At 36.8% G+C, this 18,269-nt stretch overlaps 2 protein-coding genes across 3 annotated transcripts; one reads left to right on the top strand and one right to left on the bottom strand.

Annotated features, from left to right (window-relative positions):
* The first annotated feature begins 8,166 nt into the window (after positions 1-8,166).
* LOC110936461 lies at positions 8,167-9,366 on the top strand. The gene has a single exon (XM_022178853.2). The coding sequence runs from the start codon at positions 8,167-8,169 to the stop codon at positions 9,364-9,366; it is 1,200 nt and encodes a 399-aa protein (XP_022034545.1).
* A 284-nt stretch (positions 9,367-9,650) lies between these two features.
* On the bottom strand, positions 9,651-17,574 carry LOC110936460 (S phase cyclin A-associated protein in the endoplasmic reticulum). 2 transcript variants are annotated; one of them, XM_022178852.2, is made up of 8 exons: positions 17,184-17,574; positions 15,099-16,094; positions 13,006-14,619; positions 11,474-12,346; positions 11,283-11,387; positions 11,068-11,157; positions 10,730-10,840; positions 9,651-10,167 (listed from the first exon to the last, which is right to left on the bottom strand). In XM_022178852.2, exons 1-8 carry the CDS (start codon positions 17,244-17,246, stop codon positions 9,697-9,699), a joined length of 4,323 nt encoding a protein of 1,440 aa, XP_022034544.1. In that variant the 5' UTR covers positions 17,247-17,574; the 3' UTR covers positions 9,651-9,696. The 2 variants fall into 2 exon arrangements, 1 of the variants encoding a protein (XP_022034544.1); XR_004891110.1 differs by having other exon boundaries at positions 9,664-10,167; positions 10,730-10,923.
* Between the last annotated feature and the right edge of the window lie 695 nt (positions 17,575-18,269).

Below are 18,269 nucleotides of genomic sequence, written 5' to 3'. Positions count from 1 at the left end.
TGTTCGCTTACACCACCGATTTCCAAACACTCCTTATTAAAGCGAGTGATGAAATCTTCTAAACCTTCGTTCTCTCTTCGCTAAATGTCTGTTACCTCAGCTGTGTCGCGCTGGTAATGTCTTTGCTGACTGAAGTGGTTTACAAATTGTGTCCTGAAATCAACCCATGAGTTGATCTTTCCCGGTGGGAGGCTGTCAGACCATGCGCGAGCAGCCCCGGTGAAAGTTTGGATAAACAGATGGCACCACATAGGCATATTCCATCCTCCCATGCAACCAACGCTTGTGAATACTCTGACGTGATCATCAGGATTAGTCAACCCGTTAAATTTTCCAACTGTTGGCGACAATTTTTCTTTTGATAGCGGCGCTAGAGCAATCTTTGGGATGAACTTTGAGTGTTCTGCAGCTTCAGCTGGTCGATAGGCGAGGCGGAAGTCTCGCTCTGCCTGTTCGCTTTATCTGACGTGCTGCCTTGGTTTGTAATATTCATGGTTCCTCTGTAAGCGGTTGAAGACTGAAGACCCTTCGTCGTCTTGCCAAGTTGGGTCGTTTGGATCTGTGTCATCCCATTCATTGTTCAAGTTGCGCGGCCCGAGCCGGCTCTGAACTGTAACTCTTTGAACGTTTGACGGATAGTCATAATAGCTTTCTGTCTCTCCCCGTGTGTCGCGCGTGTCGTGCACGCTTGGTCTTCTCTGGGGAGGAGGCCTGTTGATTCTTCCTTGGAGGTTTTGCTGTGGGGGTATCTGGCGCACCCCCTGACTCGGACCCAAAGGTATGACTAAAGATGGTTCTGCTTGCAAAACCGCTTGTTGTGCGCTCAAAGACTGATACGCAGTGTTGATGGTAGCAATTTGCTTGGCGTACCAAGAAGCTGGAGTTTCACCTTCAGGGAGCCCTAATAGCGCCGAAATGTTCTGAGGTGGGACTGGATTTGAAGGTCCCGCACCATTGTTTCCTGTGGTTACCGTCTGAGTGATGCAAGTGATGCTCGCGCGGGGTCCCCCAGTGTTGGTTACTTCGATTTCACCGATTTCTTCTACATGCTGGACTTAGACGTTTTGATTGTCCTCCCCCAGCACTGCATTAGAGTTTGCTCCAAAACCAAACTCGGGAATGATTCCTTGACCAGCCATGATCGAAGGAAAAACAACTCAGAAAACTCAGAAAAAGAAGATGAGAGTGATTTGTAGAAAACCAGTGGGCGCCAATGAAGAAGCACGGAACTAATTCTGGGGTTGATTAGTTTGGTTTATGTTTCTACCATAAGGGTTAATCTTCTTATCACTTTCTGAGCCTCTTAATGATCCGTTAATCCTGCAAAACAGAACACCGTTAACTCGTTTATGGGGGTTTCCCTCTTAACCAGACTCCAGCGTGAGAATAAGTATCTGCTTTGAGGAGATTTAAGTGTGTAAAGAGTGAAAGTAGAGGAAATAGAATGGTTTTACCTGTGAATGAAGGGTCCTGTTTATAGCCGAAGAGGTGTAAGAGGATGTGGGCTGATGGGCCTTGGGTCGGAAGGCGGCAACATAGCGGATATGCTCCTCGTGTCACTGGTGTCGACCGTTAGTGTCTTCTAGAAGTTCTCAGGTGCTGGCGCACCTTGATTGGAGCCACATGTCACTGTTGTCGGCCTTGTTGTCCCTCTACCATCAGCAGGTAAGTGGAGATCGTGGGGCAGATGTCTCTACCCTGTGATTGGTGCCACATAAGCGTCCTTGTGTACTCTCTGTCTCCTGCACGTCAGACGATCGTGGAGCACAATTGAGCACTGCATGGAGGACGTGGATTGGCTCTTCTTCTGCCACTTGTACCTTTCGTACTTGTACCTGTGATTGGTGCCACATAGGAAGTTCAAAACTTGATTCATTCATATGGCCCGTTAAGAGCCAATTTTTAATATATATATGTGTGTTGTATGTATATGTGTGTGTGAGAGGTCTTTTGTTTTCTTGTGCCCGTCTTCATCGTCCCACCCCAGACGAATGCGACGCCGACGTGCCTAAGGAAATAGTGTTTGGGGGTGTCGCCGGCCATCGCTGGGCCTAGACGACCCCTACACCGTGTAGCCTTACAACCATGACAACATACAAGTTTCTTGTACTTACTATTTAGTGCATACAATAAAAAAAAATGGATATAAGTTTCCAAGAGGCAGTGTGTTTCCATAAATGGGATTTGTTTGTAATGAAAAGGTTGAGGAATTCATATCCCGATTAAACCACCTGTTGAGGACCACCTAGATACGTTATATTATATCAAATAAAATTAATATTATGTGTTTATTAAAACAATTTCTAAAAATGTCCATTTTAGGAAAACGACCCATGCGTATCTTTTAATGGAGAAACAATTTCTTCTTTTATGCATGAATACGGGTCACTAATTCGGTCCGCTTTGGATGCGTCTTATAATAGGATTTGGATATTTTGATTATTATTATTAGAGAACGATTCAGATAATTCACCATCGTTTCTAGGCTTTGGTCAATTCAAACCCATTTTATATATAACATGAGAACTTATCACATGTCATGTTTTTTTAAGTTTACTTTTAAGTTTTAGTTTCACCTTTTATACTATAAACACCCAAGTTTTAGTTTTACCTCTTATACTATAAACAATGAACACATTTAATCTATTAAAAATTTGAAATTTAAAATTCTTTTTCTCTGATAACTTGCGTTTATTTAACTTTAAAAAATTAATACGCGGTTGTGTTTAATTTTTTTTCAACACCGAGTATAAAGTTTATTTAAAACGAAGTTGTATTCAAAATAAAGTATTTTTTTGGTATCATAAATTACACCAAGTACCGGTAGCATAACGAACCAATTCCATACTCACCGAACATTATCAGTACCGGTATTGGTATTCAATTTTAAGACTTTCAATCAATATAAAACACGTGCTAATATCCTTTTGGCCGGTCTTTATTTTTTGGTTACACATGGTGGTGTAACATGTGTAACTAAACGAATATACATGTGTAACTAACTACCGGTTTGTATGTTCATAGGAAGTTAAGGTATACTTGGATGGCCGCAATCAGACATCGGGCCATATGAATGAATCAAGTTTTGAACTATTAAAAATTGCCTAGTTTGAATTTGTGAATGCCGTTTGTTTAAGAGACAAATATATCCTTATTTTGAGCTAAATAAAATAAAATAATTAATGCCGTTTGTTTAAGAGACAAATATATCCTTATTTTGAGCTAAATAAAATAAAATAATTTAATGCCGTTTGTTTAAGACTTAAGAGACAAATATATCCTTATTTTGAGCTAAATAAAATAAAATAATTTACTATTTGAAATTCTGCCGGGATAAGCATCTTTTGTGGCCGACGTATAACCCGCAAGCATATGGTGCAAAATGGATCTTTCAAATTCCGGTAATCATGTTTGAATTGGTTTTTTACGACAAAGAGACAATCTTAATTCTTTGACTTAATTAGTTGAAATATCATTTAATGAAGTCCTAATGATAGGTCTAAACTTTAAGGTTTAATTAACATTCTGTTAGTATAGTATTATTATATTAATAAGACCATTGGGTATGGAATGGATAGTCTCTTTGGAGACTACCCGCCACGTAGGAGCCACGTCATCACTGGAGGAGGAGCATTCTCTTGGGGACTACCCAAGGGTGTGGGGGACTACCCACTAGAGAGAGAGAGAGAGGGCCCACCAGATGCAACCAACCTATCAATGTATGACATGCAGGAGAGAGAGAGAACAAGGAAGAAAGCAGCCCCGTCTCCAACGTCGGAAATCTGCCGCATGTGCCAAGTCGGGCCCCTTGGGGGCGGTGTGCGACGTACCTAAGGGGGGGGGGGCCTTTGCCGAAGCCCATGGTCTAAGGGGAAGAATCCACTAAAAAGTGAATTTTGCCTAAGTAACCTAAGAAGGATTGTGATAATGATATGTGTCTCTTTTAATAAGTAGGAATGAAGGCATTTTGATCCTTATAAATAGGAGTGAAAATAACATGTGACACCCCTTTTGTTTTTTTAAAAATACAACAAAAAAGATCTAGTACAAAAGAATCTAGAACAAAAAATCTAGTACAAAAAATATAGCACAAAAATGTAGTACAAAAAATACACACAAAAAAAAATCTAGTAAAAAAAATATAGCACGAAAAATTTCAGCAAAAAAATATAGTACAAAAAAAATTCAGCACAAAAAATTGAGAAAAAAAAATTTAAGACAAAAAAATTCAGCACAAAAAGATGTTATACAACATAGAAGTACAACACATTTTAGTAGGTTTTTTAGTCTTCAAATTTTATATAGCAATATGGTACTCAAATTAAAGATAAAAAGACGTTCGATTTTACGGTGAAATTTTTATAAAAAAATAATGTCGTATAAAAAAGTTATAAACGTTTAAAAAATGGAGGTGGAATATGCATGTGCCTTGCATGTGGAGAGAGAAAGTATATAAATAGGATTTTCCCAAGATACCCTTACACTCCTCATTTATTCTACACTTTTATCTTAACCATTGATTTGAAAAATGAATGGTTAAGATTCTTTTCTCATCCTAGTCAGGCAAAATAAACTTTTTTTATTTGATCTTACCCCATATTAATAATATTAGGCAAATTAGATTTTAATAATCCGAACTATTATTATATTAATAATATTAGGCAAAATGGATTTTAATAATCCGAACTGACTTTTTTTGGCCGTTAATGATCCCAACCCATTTAATTACCCACAATAATCCGAACTCTTCCATTTTGTTTGTAAAATAGTCCGCCGTTAAAAAAACATAACATGGTTAAGTTTTTTTCCAAATTACAAACCGATGTTTTCGGGCTTTTGATCAGAACGAGGATACGAGTCGATTGATGTAAAACTACCTCGAAACAGTTCTCTAAACAACTTGATTTTTGTTAGTTAGAGGTTCAAACACCCGAATTGAAGCACCGTTTTCGTCGTTTAGAGCACTGTTTTGAGGTAAGTTTTACATCAATAGTCTCGTATCCTCGTTCTGATCAAAAACCCAAAAACGTCGGTTTGTAATTTAGAAAAAAACTTAACCCCGTTATGTTTTTTTGATGGCAGACTATTTTACAAACAAAATGGAAGGGTTTAGATTATTATGGGTAATCAACTGAGTTGGGATTATTATTGGTCAAAAAGAGGCATATTGGATTATTAAAATCCAATTTGCCATCTTACTCTGCTGCTCAAGTTGCGGAACCTAATCCGCGAGTTTTGTAGCAACAAGATCCAAACTCTATACCCTATGATTCATTTTAGTACCACTGATTATCTAATTCTGATTACTTAAAATTACTGAAAATCTTATCCAGCCAAAACTTTTTATAATGAGATAAATTAACCTGTGGAAGTGATTTATAATGTATTTATATACTTCAACATTCATGTTTACATCAACTTTATAGTATAATAACTACAAAATAAACAGCATGCTATTGCTAACTACCCCCACTCATACTAATTTACCCCTTAGCTTAAACAAAAACAGAAGCTGCGAAACTACTTTTAACATAACATTTTGCTTGAAGTACAATAACTACAAACAAAATATGAAATTGATCCCTAAAAGGCCAAAAAACATGAAAATGGTTGTTAAGGCAAAGTGGAGATACTAAAACCCAATAGATCCGATAACGCATTAACGTCCAAAGAATGAAAACACATTTAGCATTCCTGGACATAGTTAAGGAAATGTTTAAAGACAGTTCTAACTTCTAACGTATTTTCCTCCAACAATCAGAAACTAACTGAATGTTAACCCATTTAGCTGTTTGATGACATGGCATGCCCCATAAGCAAGCATGCCACGCCATCAAAACTTTAAAGTTTTTGCCAAATAAGCATGTCACGTCATTAAAGATATAAAGTTTTTCCACATAAACAGTCCACGTTATAGAAAAGTTAAAGTTTTCCTCTATACTCACATGACCATAACGGATGATCTTATTGGGCATGCTCTAATTAAGATGGTAAATGACTCATTTCTTGTTACATATTGAAACTAGAAAGGTTGGGCTGACCCACGAATAATTCTTGTCATTCTTTAGGAAAGATTAGATATAACTATTTTTATTTGTCATGATTAAAAAGACACTATATTAGTGAATAACAATAATCCAAATGTTTGAATAGAATGATAAAGAGATTCATATGCATTTAAAACAAAGTTTTGATGACTTTTAACGTATTTGATAAGTTGACCCATTTCAAATCTTTAAAACGGCTCATTTACAAATAAATAAATGGATTAAAATTGTAACCTAATAAGATGGGAGTTAGATCTCCTCTCTAGGCAATCTGTTTGACATCTTTCTTTTTTCTTGGAATGATGGCCGCGTGTCTATGGAGATTACTGGTCTTAGTAAGAATCTGTTGCAAATGCATGTGAGGGAGGAATGCCTGCATTAAGATTTAAAACTTGTCGTATACTTAAAGGAAATGTTTGGAACAGGTAACTTACAATAATACAACGCCGCATTCTTCGAATATTGAGGAACAAGACGAGATCTGTTAAGAGAATGACTTATTTTGGAAAAAATCTGAATAGTTACATCCAATTACAGACTACACGAAAGTTGCCCTTTATATCGTTTACGGCTTCTAAATATAAACAAAACGATTGGTATTCTAAAAATAGAAAGACAAAATATGTGTAGGAGATCTAGCATTGTTTGGGTTTCGAAGGTTGTTCATTTCCAAGTTCGAACCAGAAACCTTCTTCCTCTAAAGTTATCGGGTTTAAATTTCCATTCTTCCATCGTACACAATTTCTTCGAAATTTTCAACAAAAGGTATGTTTTTGTGTTGTTTATCTCTTCAATTCTTTGCATTTTGCAGATTTCAATCCAAATCAAGATTTTCTTGAATGGTTTAAGACCTAGAAAATATTGCTAAAAGGTTTTTTTGAATGTTTGAAAATGAACGTTTATTATCCATGATGAGTTTTTTTTATATATGTTTCAATAAGACGATGTTGTTTTGATCAATTTACGACTAACTCAAGGCTTAAATCCGTTTTATATTATTTTTGTTAAATTCTAATTGATATTATAAATGTTTTTTATCTATTAAGAACCTTCTTTACACCCGAATTGTAGACAAGACGGTTTTCATAACCGGACTTGTTATCAAAACGGATGTTGAGATAGGTTTCAAAACCAGATGACGTCATAAATATTAAATTTTATACATATTAGTAATTTAAACAAAATGCGGAATCACTTTATTTTTTTGTGTGTATTTACAATGTTACTATGTTAGTAAAATATGGGACCTAAAACAATAGACAAATCATTAAATAAGATCTTGAAACATAAATCCTGTTCAACCACTATATTATCAATCAACTACGTACAAGTGTATTATACGATTCTCGTTCTAGAAACAACGTGATAATTATTATAAACAAGCTTACTAATTACTATTCTTGTTCCTATTCCTATTACTATTACTAGAGTTAAATATCATTTTAGTCCCTGTGATTTAGGTCATTTTGTCAATTTAATCCAAAAGTTTCATTTTTCGCATGTGGGTCCAAAAAGTATTCACCGTTGCCATTTTAGTCCACCGAGTTAACTTCATCCATTTTTCTGTTAACGAGAAAGACAATTCGGTAATTTTATATGACCAAATTGCCTTCTAGTTAACAAAATTACATATAAATGATCGAATTGTCTTTCTTGTTAAGAGAAAAAATGAATGAAGTTAACCTAGTGGACTAAAATGGCAACAGTAAAATCTTTTGGGATCTACTGGTGAAAAATGAAATATTTAAATTAAACTGCCAAAATAGCCCAAACCACAGAAACTAAAATAGCATTTAACTCCTATTTCTATTACTATTACTTTACTATTATTGAGTATTATTTATTAACATATAGAAAGTAGAAAAGAGGGCCTTTGCAAAGAGTCCAGTTAGAGTGTCACGTTTTAAATCCAATGGGCTCATTGTTGGGCTTGTTTATTGGGCCTTTGGGTATCAATTCTGCTATATATAATATAATATTTGTGAACCAGTGAGTTATCAGGTGTGTTACTAGTAAAAGTCATAAATTACCATAAACCCGATGGATAATGAGTAACAGACACCTAAAACACGCTTTAATATCTTTTACAGTGTTCATGTAGGCACCAGTTTGCATTGGCATGGAAAAAACAGTGCCCAACAAGCACTCAAGACGACACTCGACCGGCAACTTTTACATCGAACTCACAGGCTATGAAGACGTTTTAAGTCGATATCTAAGCCCACCATTTCCCTCCTGCCACGACAACTGCAAACCGCATCCACCTGGGTCTGACCACCCGACCCAACCCAAGCCCACACGTAAGAGATCAAACAAAACCGACGGTGATTCTCCACAAGGAACCAAGAAACCGTTCACACCGATTCCCAGATCTCCAACACGACATGCCAAGATCACCAGCAACTCACTTCCTAAGCATCAAGTCAAATCACAACCCATTGACTCCAAAAGTCAAGATTTTAAGTCAAAGTCGAAGTCTGAGGAAACCGATCCGTTTTACATCCAACCGTCAAGAATTACCAGGAGATTCAGTGATGTAAATCTACACACCAATGATTTAGCAGTTGGTGGTCAGGTCAGAAGCAGTAAAAGATACGATAAAAAGATCGATTCAAGAAAAGACGTTAAACCAATCAAAAGTAGCGTTAAGACGCCCGGAGATGGGATAACTTCTAAAAAGGCGCAAGCTTTAAAGACCCTTTCTGGTTCAACGAAGAAAACCGCGGTTGACCATGATTCAAAAAAGTCAAAGTCTGTAGACACAGTTGGTGAAGTTGTTCAAGAAAAAAACAAGAAAAGTCAAAGTCCTAATGAGGAAAAAGTACTGCAAAATGGAACACAAATCGATGAAACCCCAGGAAGTCAAAGTCGAAGTCAAAGTCAAAATAATGGGAATATGACAGCCTCAGGAGTCAAGAAAACAGAAAACTCGACACGAGTACGAAAACCGGCAAAGGAAAACGACGAACTTTCGTCTCAAAAGCTCAAATTTAAGCAAGGAAAGACTATCAGGTCGCAGTCTGAGAGTAATGGTCCGAGAAAAGCTAAGTTTGAGAAAGGAAAGGTGTTGGATAAAAATCAAACTGGTCAAGAAGACAATAAAAGTTTAAGGAGATTGACTTCTGAAGGCGTGTCACACACTCCCGAAAGTAATTCGGTTAGCGTTGCTTTAAAAGCGTGTGATGTGGAAGTAGCTAAACCAAATATACGGTTGAATAATGTTATCGAAGAGACTGCTAGCAGGCTTATTAGAACTAGGAAAAGCAAAGTACAAGCTTTAGTTGGCGCTTTTGAAATGATCTCTTCAAATGAATTTTAAAGCCCGACAAAAACGGGTCAATTCAGGTTATGTTTTATCTCTAACATGTCAAAACAGTGAATATAAAAACTTAGCTAAAAACCAAACAAGCCCAATGGATCGAAAGTCGTCCAAAGATTCTTAACGAGTTAAAAAATCAACATACGCCCCATGTCAACCCAGCTAGACCCGACCCGTTTTTACCAACACACAAAAATTATTATGACCCGTTTCGACAAATTACTCAACCCACATTTTTATAATTTTTTATAATTTCAGTTGCTTGTTTTAGTTCATTCAACAACTTTCAAAAGTTTATTTGATCTCATAAATGGTTTTAAAAAAATTCTTTTACATATAAACCTGTGATTCTGTTGAAAAGAACAATTCTGCCCTATCAATAAAGCTTGCAGGAAATCTCGAATAAAGCATAAAATTGGAGCAACTTTCTGAACTCGGTTCACAAACCCTCGTTGATTTACCGCCATCTTTCTGATTCTTAATCTTCACAATTCTATTGATGTTCCCGACCGCACCACTTTTTCCCAACTTTCTTCGGTTTGATCTTTGAGAGGTGGCGTCACCATGAAGTTTTCTTGAATCCACACCCAACTGAGTTGACTCAGTGAGCTCGTCAACCGGTTGGGACTTTGGTAATCCACTTTTGCAGGATCCGAGCAAGGAAACGAGCATCTCGATGCTGAGTTCTTGCTGGACCACCCCTTTGTTCTGCTCACTTCCGAAGCATACGGCTACTAGCGTTCCAGCCAAGACCGGCATTAACTCAGGGTCACTGAAGAACACGAATGGGAGATCGCATACCTGTGCAACCAAATCAAGTTTTGGAATTGTGGGTCCCTATTGAAACTTTGAAAAAGAAAATATATAGAGTTAAATGTCATTTTTGTCCCCGAGGTTTGACCAGTTTTGCGACTTTCGTCCAAATGTTTGTTTTTTCGCATCTGGATCCAAAAGGTTTAAAATCTTGCCATCTTCATCCGGCTCGGTAACTCCATCCATTTTCTCCGTTAAGTCGAGGGTATTTCCGTCTTTTTTGTTAACTTAAAGGACTATTCGGTCTTTTTTCATTTTATGAACAAGCATTTACGAGTATTCAAAATACCCTTACTAAATAAAAAACAAAAATAATATAGGTAAAAACTAAAAAAACTAAAATACCACTTAACGAAGAAAAATGGATGGAGTTAACGAGCCAGATGAAAATGACAATATTTCAAGTTCAAACCTTTAGGATCCAGATGCGAAAATACAAACCTTTGGACGAAGGTCACAAAACTGGCCAAACCTTAGGGACGAAAAAGGCATTTTACTTGCATAATATAAATAGGAAAAAATAAAACTGTTATAATATGCTTTAAGTGACCTTGTGAAGAATCGTGGGGCTCTTCCCCCAGCGAAGAACGGCTTGATTTTCTGGATGGAACATGGCAAAGTATCCGAGAAGCAACAAGGATTCAAGCAGAAGCAAACCAGTCTGAAACATGAAAGATATCAGGCACGTGTTTAAACCTACGTTAAAAATATTCAGAACGCCGTTTGGATCTCCACCTGAACAGACTGCCCGCCAAGCGGCCAAAGGAAGGTCAGGACGACGAAAAATATTTTTTCGCTAATCTTTTGGTTTCTTAAATAACCCATAATTTACCAAACGCTAAACTGATTATCTGATTAATTAAGAATTTAAAGGATTTCAAACATCACCTGATCAGTAGCGGCTCCCCACTTGCTGGTGCAATGAGAAAGAAGATAACTCATCAGATGAAAAAATTCCATTTTTAGGTCGGGCCTCGCCTGTTTATTAAAATAAAACATAAAAATTATAGTGAATAATTGAGCATTATTCTGGAGATTGTAGACCATTTATGAGATACCAATATGATAAATAAATAAATAAATAAATAAAAATGTGTACTTACTAGCATCATTTGGATGAAGTTAATATCAATCAACGCTAAATTGTTCAAAACCTTCAGCACTCCAGTTGCTACTTCCTCAAAATTACTTGGAAGAACATATGAACCCTAGAGACAGTTTATAACATTTATATTTTACAATACTTATAATATTTCTAGTCAGTTATAATATTTAAAAACTGAAAGGAAGTTACTTGTTCCGAGGACAATCTGTTGTTCGCTTGCAACAATACAGCTGTCAACAAAGACGGAAGACAGACCAATCCCGTTTCCGATATAGCCGAAAGAAGATAAGCCACAGGCTGCTTATGTGGCGATTTATTTAAATTCTTTTGTTCTCCGCCACTATCCACCATATTACTATTCTCATCCTTACGTATATCATCCAACGGACGATCCTCGGGCACGTCTTGCAACAACTTGGACGATGATTCCGAATTTCCAGTTGAAATCGATAACGAAGTTTCTTTTTTCGTCATCGTTTCAAGTGGATAAGATTCCCAATCGATTGTCGTGTTGACCCTATATCTAGAAGTCAAAATTACCAACACGTTGATACTTAACAGAATGGATGAAGGGAAAGGAGAGCCTTCTACTTGCGGCCTGTCGTAAAGTGCGAAAAGATCTCGTAATCTATGAACAACTTGATATGCAATCACGAGCTCGATTAAACCATCCTGCATTTGGTTTTGGCGTTCATCGGAGCTCGAATGGCCGATAATGGCTGCCACGGTCCACAACGACCCGTCTAAAACTTCGGATATGGTATCGGAGTTTTCGATTAGGGTTTTACCGCCGCTAGTGTTTGAAGATGATGCTGTGATTTTGATGAAGTTTTCGAGGGCGGCTGCCAACATGGGTATCATTGGTGGTAGAAGATTTTGTGCAAGGAAGTAACTCCTGTTTGTGGGTAATGACAGTATTGCCCTTAGAAGTCTCAAGAAGTATACTGTTACTTGCGAGGCTTCGGGTTTGGATGTGTGTGAAGCTGGCAGAGCCGATGCAACAAAATCTAGAAGACCCGCTTGGCGAGAAGCATGCAGTTCGGGGTCTTTTCCGTCCAAAAACTAATCCATAAATTATCAAAATGTTAAAAGACACAACTTCTAGTCACAATAACTAGGGCTGCAAATGAATCGAACGAACACGAACAAGACCTTGTTCGTGTTCGTTTGTTAAGAAAATATATGTGTTCACGAACTGTTCATGAACACTTGCCAAACGAGATTTTATATTCATTTTCGTTTGTTAAGGAAATGAAAGTGTTCGTGTTCGTGTTCGTTTGTTAATTTTAGGCAACGAACGCAAACGGACATTCATGAACACAAACAAGCGTTCATGAACACAAACAAGCGTTCATGAACATTATTGTACAGATATACTTATTAGATATTTTATTTGTCTTATTAGATATTTTATTTGTTGAAATTTGGAAGTATTTAATAAAATATAAAAAACTAAAAACACTAATGAACTATCGAAAACAAACGAAAACGTTCACTAACATAAATGAACGAACGCGGCCTCTGTTCATGTTCGTTCATTTAACTAAATGAACAAAATTTCTTGTTCATGTTTGTTTGTTAAATAAACGAACGAACACAAGCGAACTTCCCACCGAACGGTTCGCTAAACGTTTGGTTCGTTTGCAGCCCTAACAATAACAATTGTTTAAAAACCTCGATATAATCACATATGTAGATTTTTTAAAAGAAAAAACCGGTACCTTAATTATATCACCGGTAACAAGCCCGATACTTGCTGCCCCTTCTTTTCTTGCTTGCCTGTGTCGTTGAAGCTCCTGAAGCCACCTCCCGATTTTCGCCCTTGCGGTCCCCACAGCAGCTCGATACCCAATACTCCCGCTTTCCCCACCCATAAAAGGCTCATTTAACTCATATTTTAAAGCCATAAGCCTTTGCCTAATCTTTTTAATCCTTTTTTTCAACGAGTGTTGTAGGGCTAAATTAGGAAGCACGGTCCCTTCAACGGCGACACCACCGCCAGTTTGTTGGTCATCTTCACCACCACTAGAGGTCTTCAACGCACGCCTTAATAAAGGCGAAGATTGATCCCTAAAATCCATTGAAGCCCGCTCCTTAATTTGTTCCAAATAGAATTTTCTTCTTTGTTCACTTTCTCTAAGCCGTTCGGCTAACTTTTGTGCTAAAAGTTCCGCTTCTTCTTGTTGGGCTTTCACTAAAACCTCACGTCTCCTCATTTGGTCCATAGCCTTTGCTTCACGGGCCGCACTCGATGCTTTTCTTTCCTCTTCTCTTCTTAATAAAGCTTCTTCCTTCTTTCTTTGCGTTTCTGCAAGCCGTTGCATTTTTTCCGCTTCAACAAGCTTCTTTCGTTCCAAAACCGCTTCTTCTCTTGCCATATCCTCTTTCTGTTTCGATTTCATATCTTTTAACTTCTCGGCTCGCCTCAATTCCGAATCTTGATATTTTTGTAATAACATAAGTTTCTTGTTTTCTTCATTTAATGAAGTAATGAAACGAACTTCGTTAACTTTAGTACTTTCATCACCGGCCCGTCTCGCAACTTGGGCTAAATAAGCTTCGTGACGGGTCTCGCTACGTTGGTGTCGCGCATACATTCCTTCACGCAGCCTCGTGCTACGTACGGCTTGCCATTCGTTTACACGGTCGAGTTTTTTCGTGCTTTTTTGTAGCTTTTGTAACCTTTCGTTCTCTAACTCATTTCTAATTCGCATAGCCCGTGCATGCTTTTCTTCTGCCTCTTTCTTTAAATCAAGTGATGTCTTTTTCTTCTTGTCGGGTGACATTAACTTATCGTGGAGAATACGGGCCCGTTCCATGCTTTTTCTACCCATACCTGGCGAATGTGAAAAACGCGACGATGAAGAATGTGGTGACGTTAATATGTCCTCCCAATTTCTTTTTTGCTTCCATGCATCCATTGACTTATAAGACGCTCCGTTAACATTGTTTCGTTTTTCCTTCTCTCTGTCGGACCCAGAAGTCGATTTTTTCGATTGATCCATGGATCTAAAACTATCTTTTTTCAAACCCGTCTTTTCGGTTTCCTTGTTTTTTCCGGACTCCAGATTCTTTTTTCCCCTACTTGTGTTTTCTTTGGGAAGAATTCGTTTTCTTGAATCCGTTGATGGTTCTTGAGCACTATTAGTTCTATCGGTTCTAGAGGTATGTTTATTTACACTGCTGCCACTTCTAGAATGACCATAAGAATCAGTAAAGCCCGTTTTTCGAGAACTGTCGTTCATGGCTGCTCGTTCTTGTTGAATTTTCTTGAAAGCCTCGAGAGACGAAGAAAGTATTTCTGCCCTGTGTGGTGAAGTAGTCATACGGCGAACCTAAGATCACAAACAAATAATCAGTTGTTATAAAACTTGTTGTGTAAAATGGTGTATAGATGCGCTTCTGATGTTCGAGGTTGTAATAATAATAAAAAAATAACTATTTGAGTTTTTTGTAAATTCTAATTATTTGTGGAAGTAGTTGACTAAATGTTCAAATATGACATTTTTCTACATTATTGAAGTTTTTAAATTAAAAATATAACAATGTATCTTCAATCAACTATAATAATAACTGTTATATATTGCTTATTAATGAATATAATCTCAAACGGCCATTTTTTTGCTAAATATTAAGAAAATTGTGAGGAAATAGTCTCCAAGAAAGGGTAACGACACGTAATTTTATTTTTAAATAAATAATACACTTTTTTGAACTTTAAAAGACCCCTAAATAACTAGATATTGCAAGTCACAATAATAATAATAATCAGATAATCAGTTGACTTTTTGACCAAATAGAAAAGTATCCTAACCTCCCATGAAAGTGCATGCGGCCTACGCTGCTCGGACTTCATGGTCATCGGTGGATTATCAGTTGACTTTTTGACTTTCTCAAACTCTTGTACTCTACAGTTCAACTCTTTAAAATCAGACGCTGCTTCTTCAAGAACAAGAACCGCCTCTTTCATTTGATCTATATCACATTCGAGTTCACATAAAAGATACAACTCATCAACAGCCCGGTTAAGATTCTCGAACAGAAAACACCAAAGACGTTGCCTAAACCGTTCTTTACTCTCACCACCTTCGATATCACTCATGATCTCAACTCCCGATAACTCCTTGAGGACCGAAGAAGTCTGAACTCCCGATGTCGCCTTTTCATCTTGCAAAGAGCTTGAATCCGGACATGTCGCTACATTTTCTGGCCCGCTTGCTTCAAGATTTTCGGTTTTTAAGTCTTGAGTGCGTTCTTGACAAACATCGTCACTTTGAGTAACCAATTCCTCATTTACGATTTGAACCTTGATATCTTCTGACGATATCTCTTTCACCTCTTCTAATTCTTGACACTTATTCTGTTCTTCAACGGTCGATACAATTTTCTTCTCTTTCGGCTCAATAGCAATCGGATCATTTTCAATAAGCGTGTTCTCAATATTACCGAACTTTATGTCGATTCTTGCATCATCGTCATCCAAATTACCAAACTTAATCTTTGGAAAAACATCAAGATTATCACTTTCTGTAACCCCTTGATCCTTGTTAGTTTTAGAATCATCGACGTGACTAACCACACGCTTATCGAGGAAGTTCACATCCTTCTTATCGTCAGTAGGAACGTTATTAGTATTTTCCGAATTATTAGAATCGGGTGTACTTGAATCTTTAATAGTTGAAATCGGTTCACTAGAGCTAACGTTAGAAGTCACCTGAGGAGCCTCGTGGATCACGACGTTTGAATTCTGTTTCTTAGATAATCCTCCGACCCATCCCTGGAGAGAGAACTTTGAATTGCTTCTATGCTTCTGAAAAAGTGTGAAATCACGTTCAAGAAAACAATCCAAACATTAAAGAAAAAAGAACAATAATAACTAGAAAAAGTGTGAAATCAAGACATAAAAAAAATCAAATTACTCTCGTAATAACATGCAACCCGTGATCACTGGCACTTTACTCTCAATTAATGTTCTTGTATTAACTAAAAACTGTGGTTGCATACGCGGTCCATAACGTATCAAATATTTTCTCGAATCTAGGCTCTTTTGTTATTAATTCAATCTACTATCATTTTTCTAATGAGTATGAGTTGTATCATGAATGAGACCTTAAACATACAAGGTTAATAATAACGAAATCATTGACGATTTTCATTAAAAGTAGTGATATGACTTGATAATGTAATATAGATAGCATGATAAAAATTATTTATTCTTTTAACTTATTTGCGGTTTCTTTTAATTCGTTCACAACAAAATTTATTTCATTACATCAATGCTTATTGGATCAGGGACGCGTTCTTTTCAAAACCAATTTTATGTTGAGAACTGCAAGAACCGCATAAAGCACATATACATAGTGGACAGGTCAGGCGTTATGTAAGCGTCTTTTGTATCACAATTGAAGCAAAATATACATGTACGTTACGCGGTTCTCACAGTCTCAACGTATTCTTGGTTCTAAAATGAACGCCCCTCTATTGGATCAAAGGAAATTTCAAGAATTATAGCTAAAAGATTGGGGCAATTCACCAATCACTATTAAAAAAAAAATAAAAAAAACACTCAAAACTTAATGTTTCAATCATATTACCATGAATATGCTATGCTACCAATACAAACCAGACAATTCATAAAAACTATATAACCATAAAATGAAACTTAACAAAGATAATCAAAACATATACAACATTTAAACCTAATCCTAAACAACATTTACTCCAAATGTAACACATATAAAAATTAACAAAACTAAAATTCAATAACTGTTATCAAAATAATTAAAAAATTATAATCCAATCATGAACAAATAAATAAACAAAAATCAACAATATCCATATAAAAGATTGAATATTTCTACAAGAATCACAAAAAAAAAAAAAAAAAAAAAAAATTAACCTTTTTAACTTGCAGCCATCCAGACCCTTGATCATCTCCTGCATCTCCACTCTTTTCATCCATAATCAAAACCAATTAGTAACTGTAACCCCACTTTAATTCTCTCATAATCAGTCGCTAAAAGGGTTCCAAACAACAATAATCAGATAAGCTTTTCAAGAATCATTCATCGGCAACAAAAAAGATGAACTTGACCTAAACCCACTATACCCTGACAAAAATTAACAAACCCCAGATGGGAATTGAATGTATTTAAAATTTACAATCAAACCCACAAATTATATGCAAAAAAAGTTGATTAATTTGCAACAAACAACAGGAATTGTCAAATAAAGATTGGAACTTTAATGGGGTTTCTTGAAAAGAAAAGGGAAAATAAAGAATGATTTGTGGGCAAAGGGTATGGAGAAAAAGAATGAATATGTGTATGTTTTGACTGATTTGTCCTTCATCTTTATTGGGATGGCGATTGTGGCCCTCTATAGTTTGAAGGGTATTTTTGGTGTTGTTTACTAAAGTGGAATGTCACTATCTTGCATTATGAAGTTTCTTAATAAAGTAATTTGCAATTTGCATATATGGATTTTATAATTTGTTTAATGATTTGTAAATACAAAATAGGCATGTGTAGATGACCTAATGAGGATAATGAATGTGACGATTACCCATAAAAGTTGATAACACAAGATGTAACAGTTTTTTTAAGAGGATGATGGTAAGTATTTAATCATTTAGATTTGTATACTATAAGGCTAAGCGGGGTGCATGCGGGGAGGAGGTTTGCCGCACGGGGAATGTGCCGCCATCCTCGATGTGCCACGCGGTGAAGGTGTTTTGCGGGGAAGAGTTGTCGCATGTGAGGAAGATGAGGGAGAGGGGGTAATCAGTGGCGAAGCTTGAAAATTTCCACCCGGGGGTCGGAAGTCACCGGACCTAAAAGTATATACCTAAAAATTTATTTTTATAAAACCGGGGGGTCGAAAACGTATATACCTAAAAAATTCTATACGAAACGTACATACATAACACTACTGAGCGAAAAGTTCGGCGGGTCAGGCGCCCCCTCCGGCCCCTTCATAGCTGCGC

Source organism: Helianthus annuus, chromosome 4, assembly GCF_002127325.2.
Source record: "Helianthus annuus cultivar XRQ/B chromosome 4, HanXRQr2.0-SUNRISE, whole genome shotgun sequence".
NCBI classification, from domain to species: domain Eukaryota; kingdom Viridiplantae; phylum Streptophyta; class Magnoliopsida; order Asterales; family Asteraceae; genus Helianthus; species Helianthus annuus.
This window is presented reverse-complemented; position numbering and strand designations above follow the sequence as displayed.

Excerpts from the sequence above, each read along its gene's own strand:
- LOC110936461 (XM_022178853.2), top strand. The coding sequence starts at position 8,167 with ATGGAAAAAACAGTGCCCAACAAGCACTCAAGACGACACTCGACCGGC.
- LOC110936460 (XM_022178852.2), bottom strand. The coding sequence starts at position 17,246 with ATGGATGAAAAGAGTGGAGATGCAGGAGATGATCAAGGGTCTGGATGG. Across the intron at positions 14,620-15,098 it reads CGCATGCACTTTCATGGGAG|GTTCGCCGTATGACTACTTC; the intron begins GTTAGGATACTT and ends TTGTGATCTTAG. Across the intron at positions 12,347-13,005 it reads TTACCGGTGATATAATTAAG|TTTTTGGACGGAAAAGACCC; the intron begins GTACCGGTTTTT and ends TTTATGGATTAG.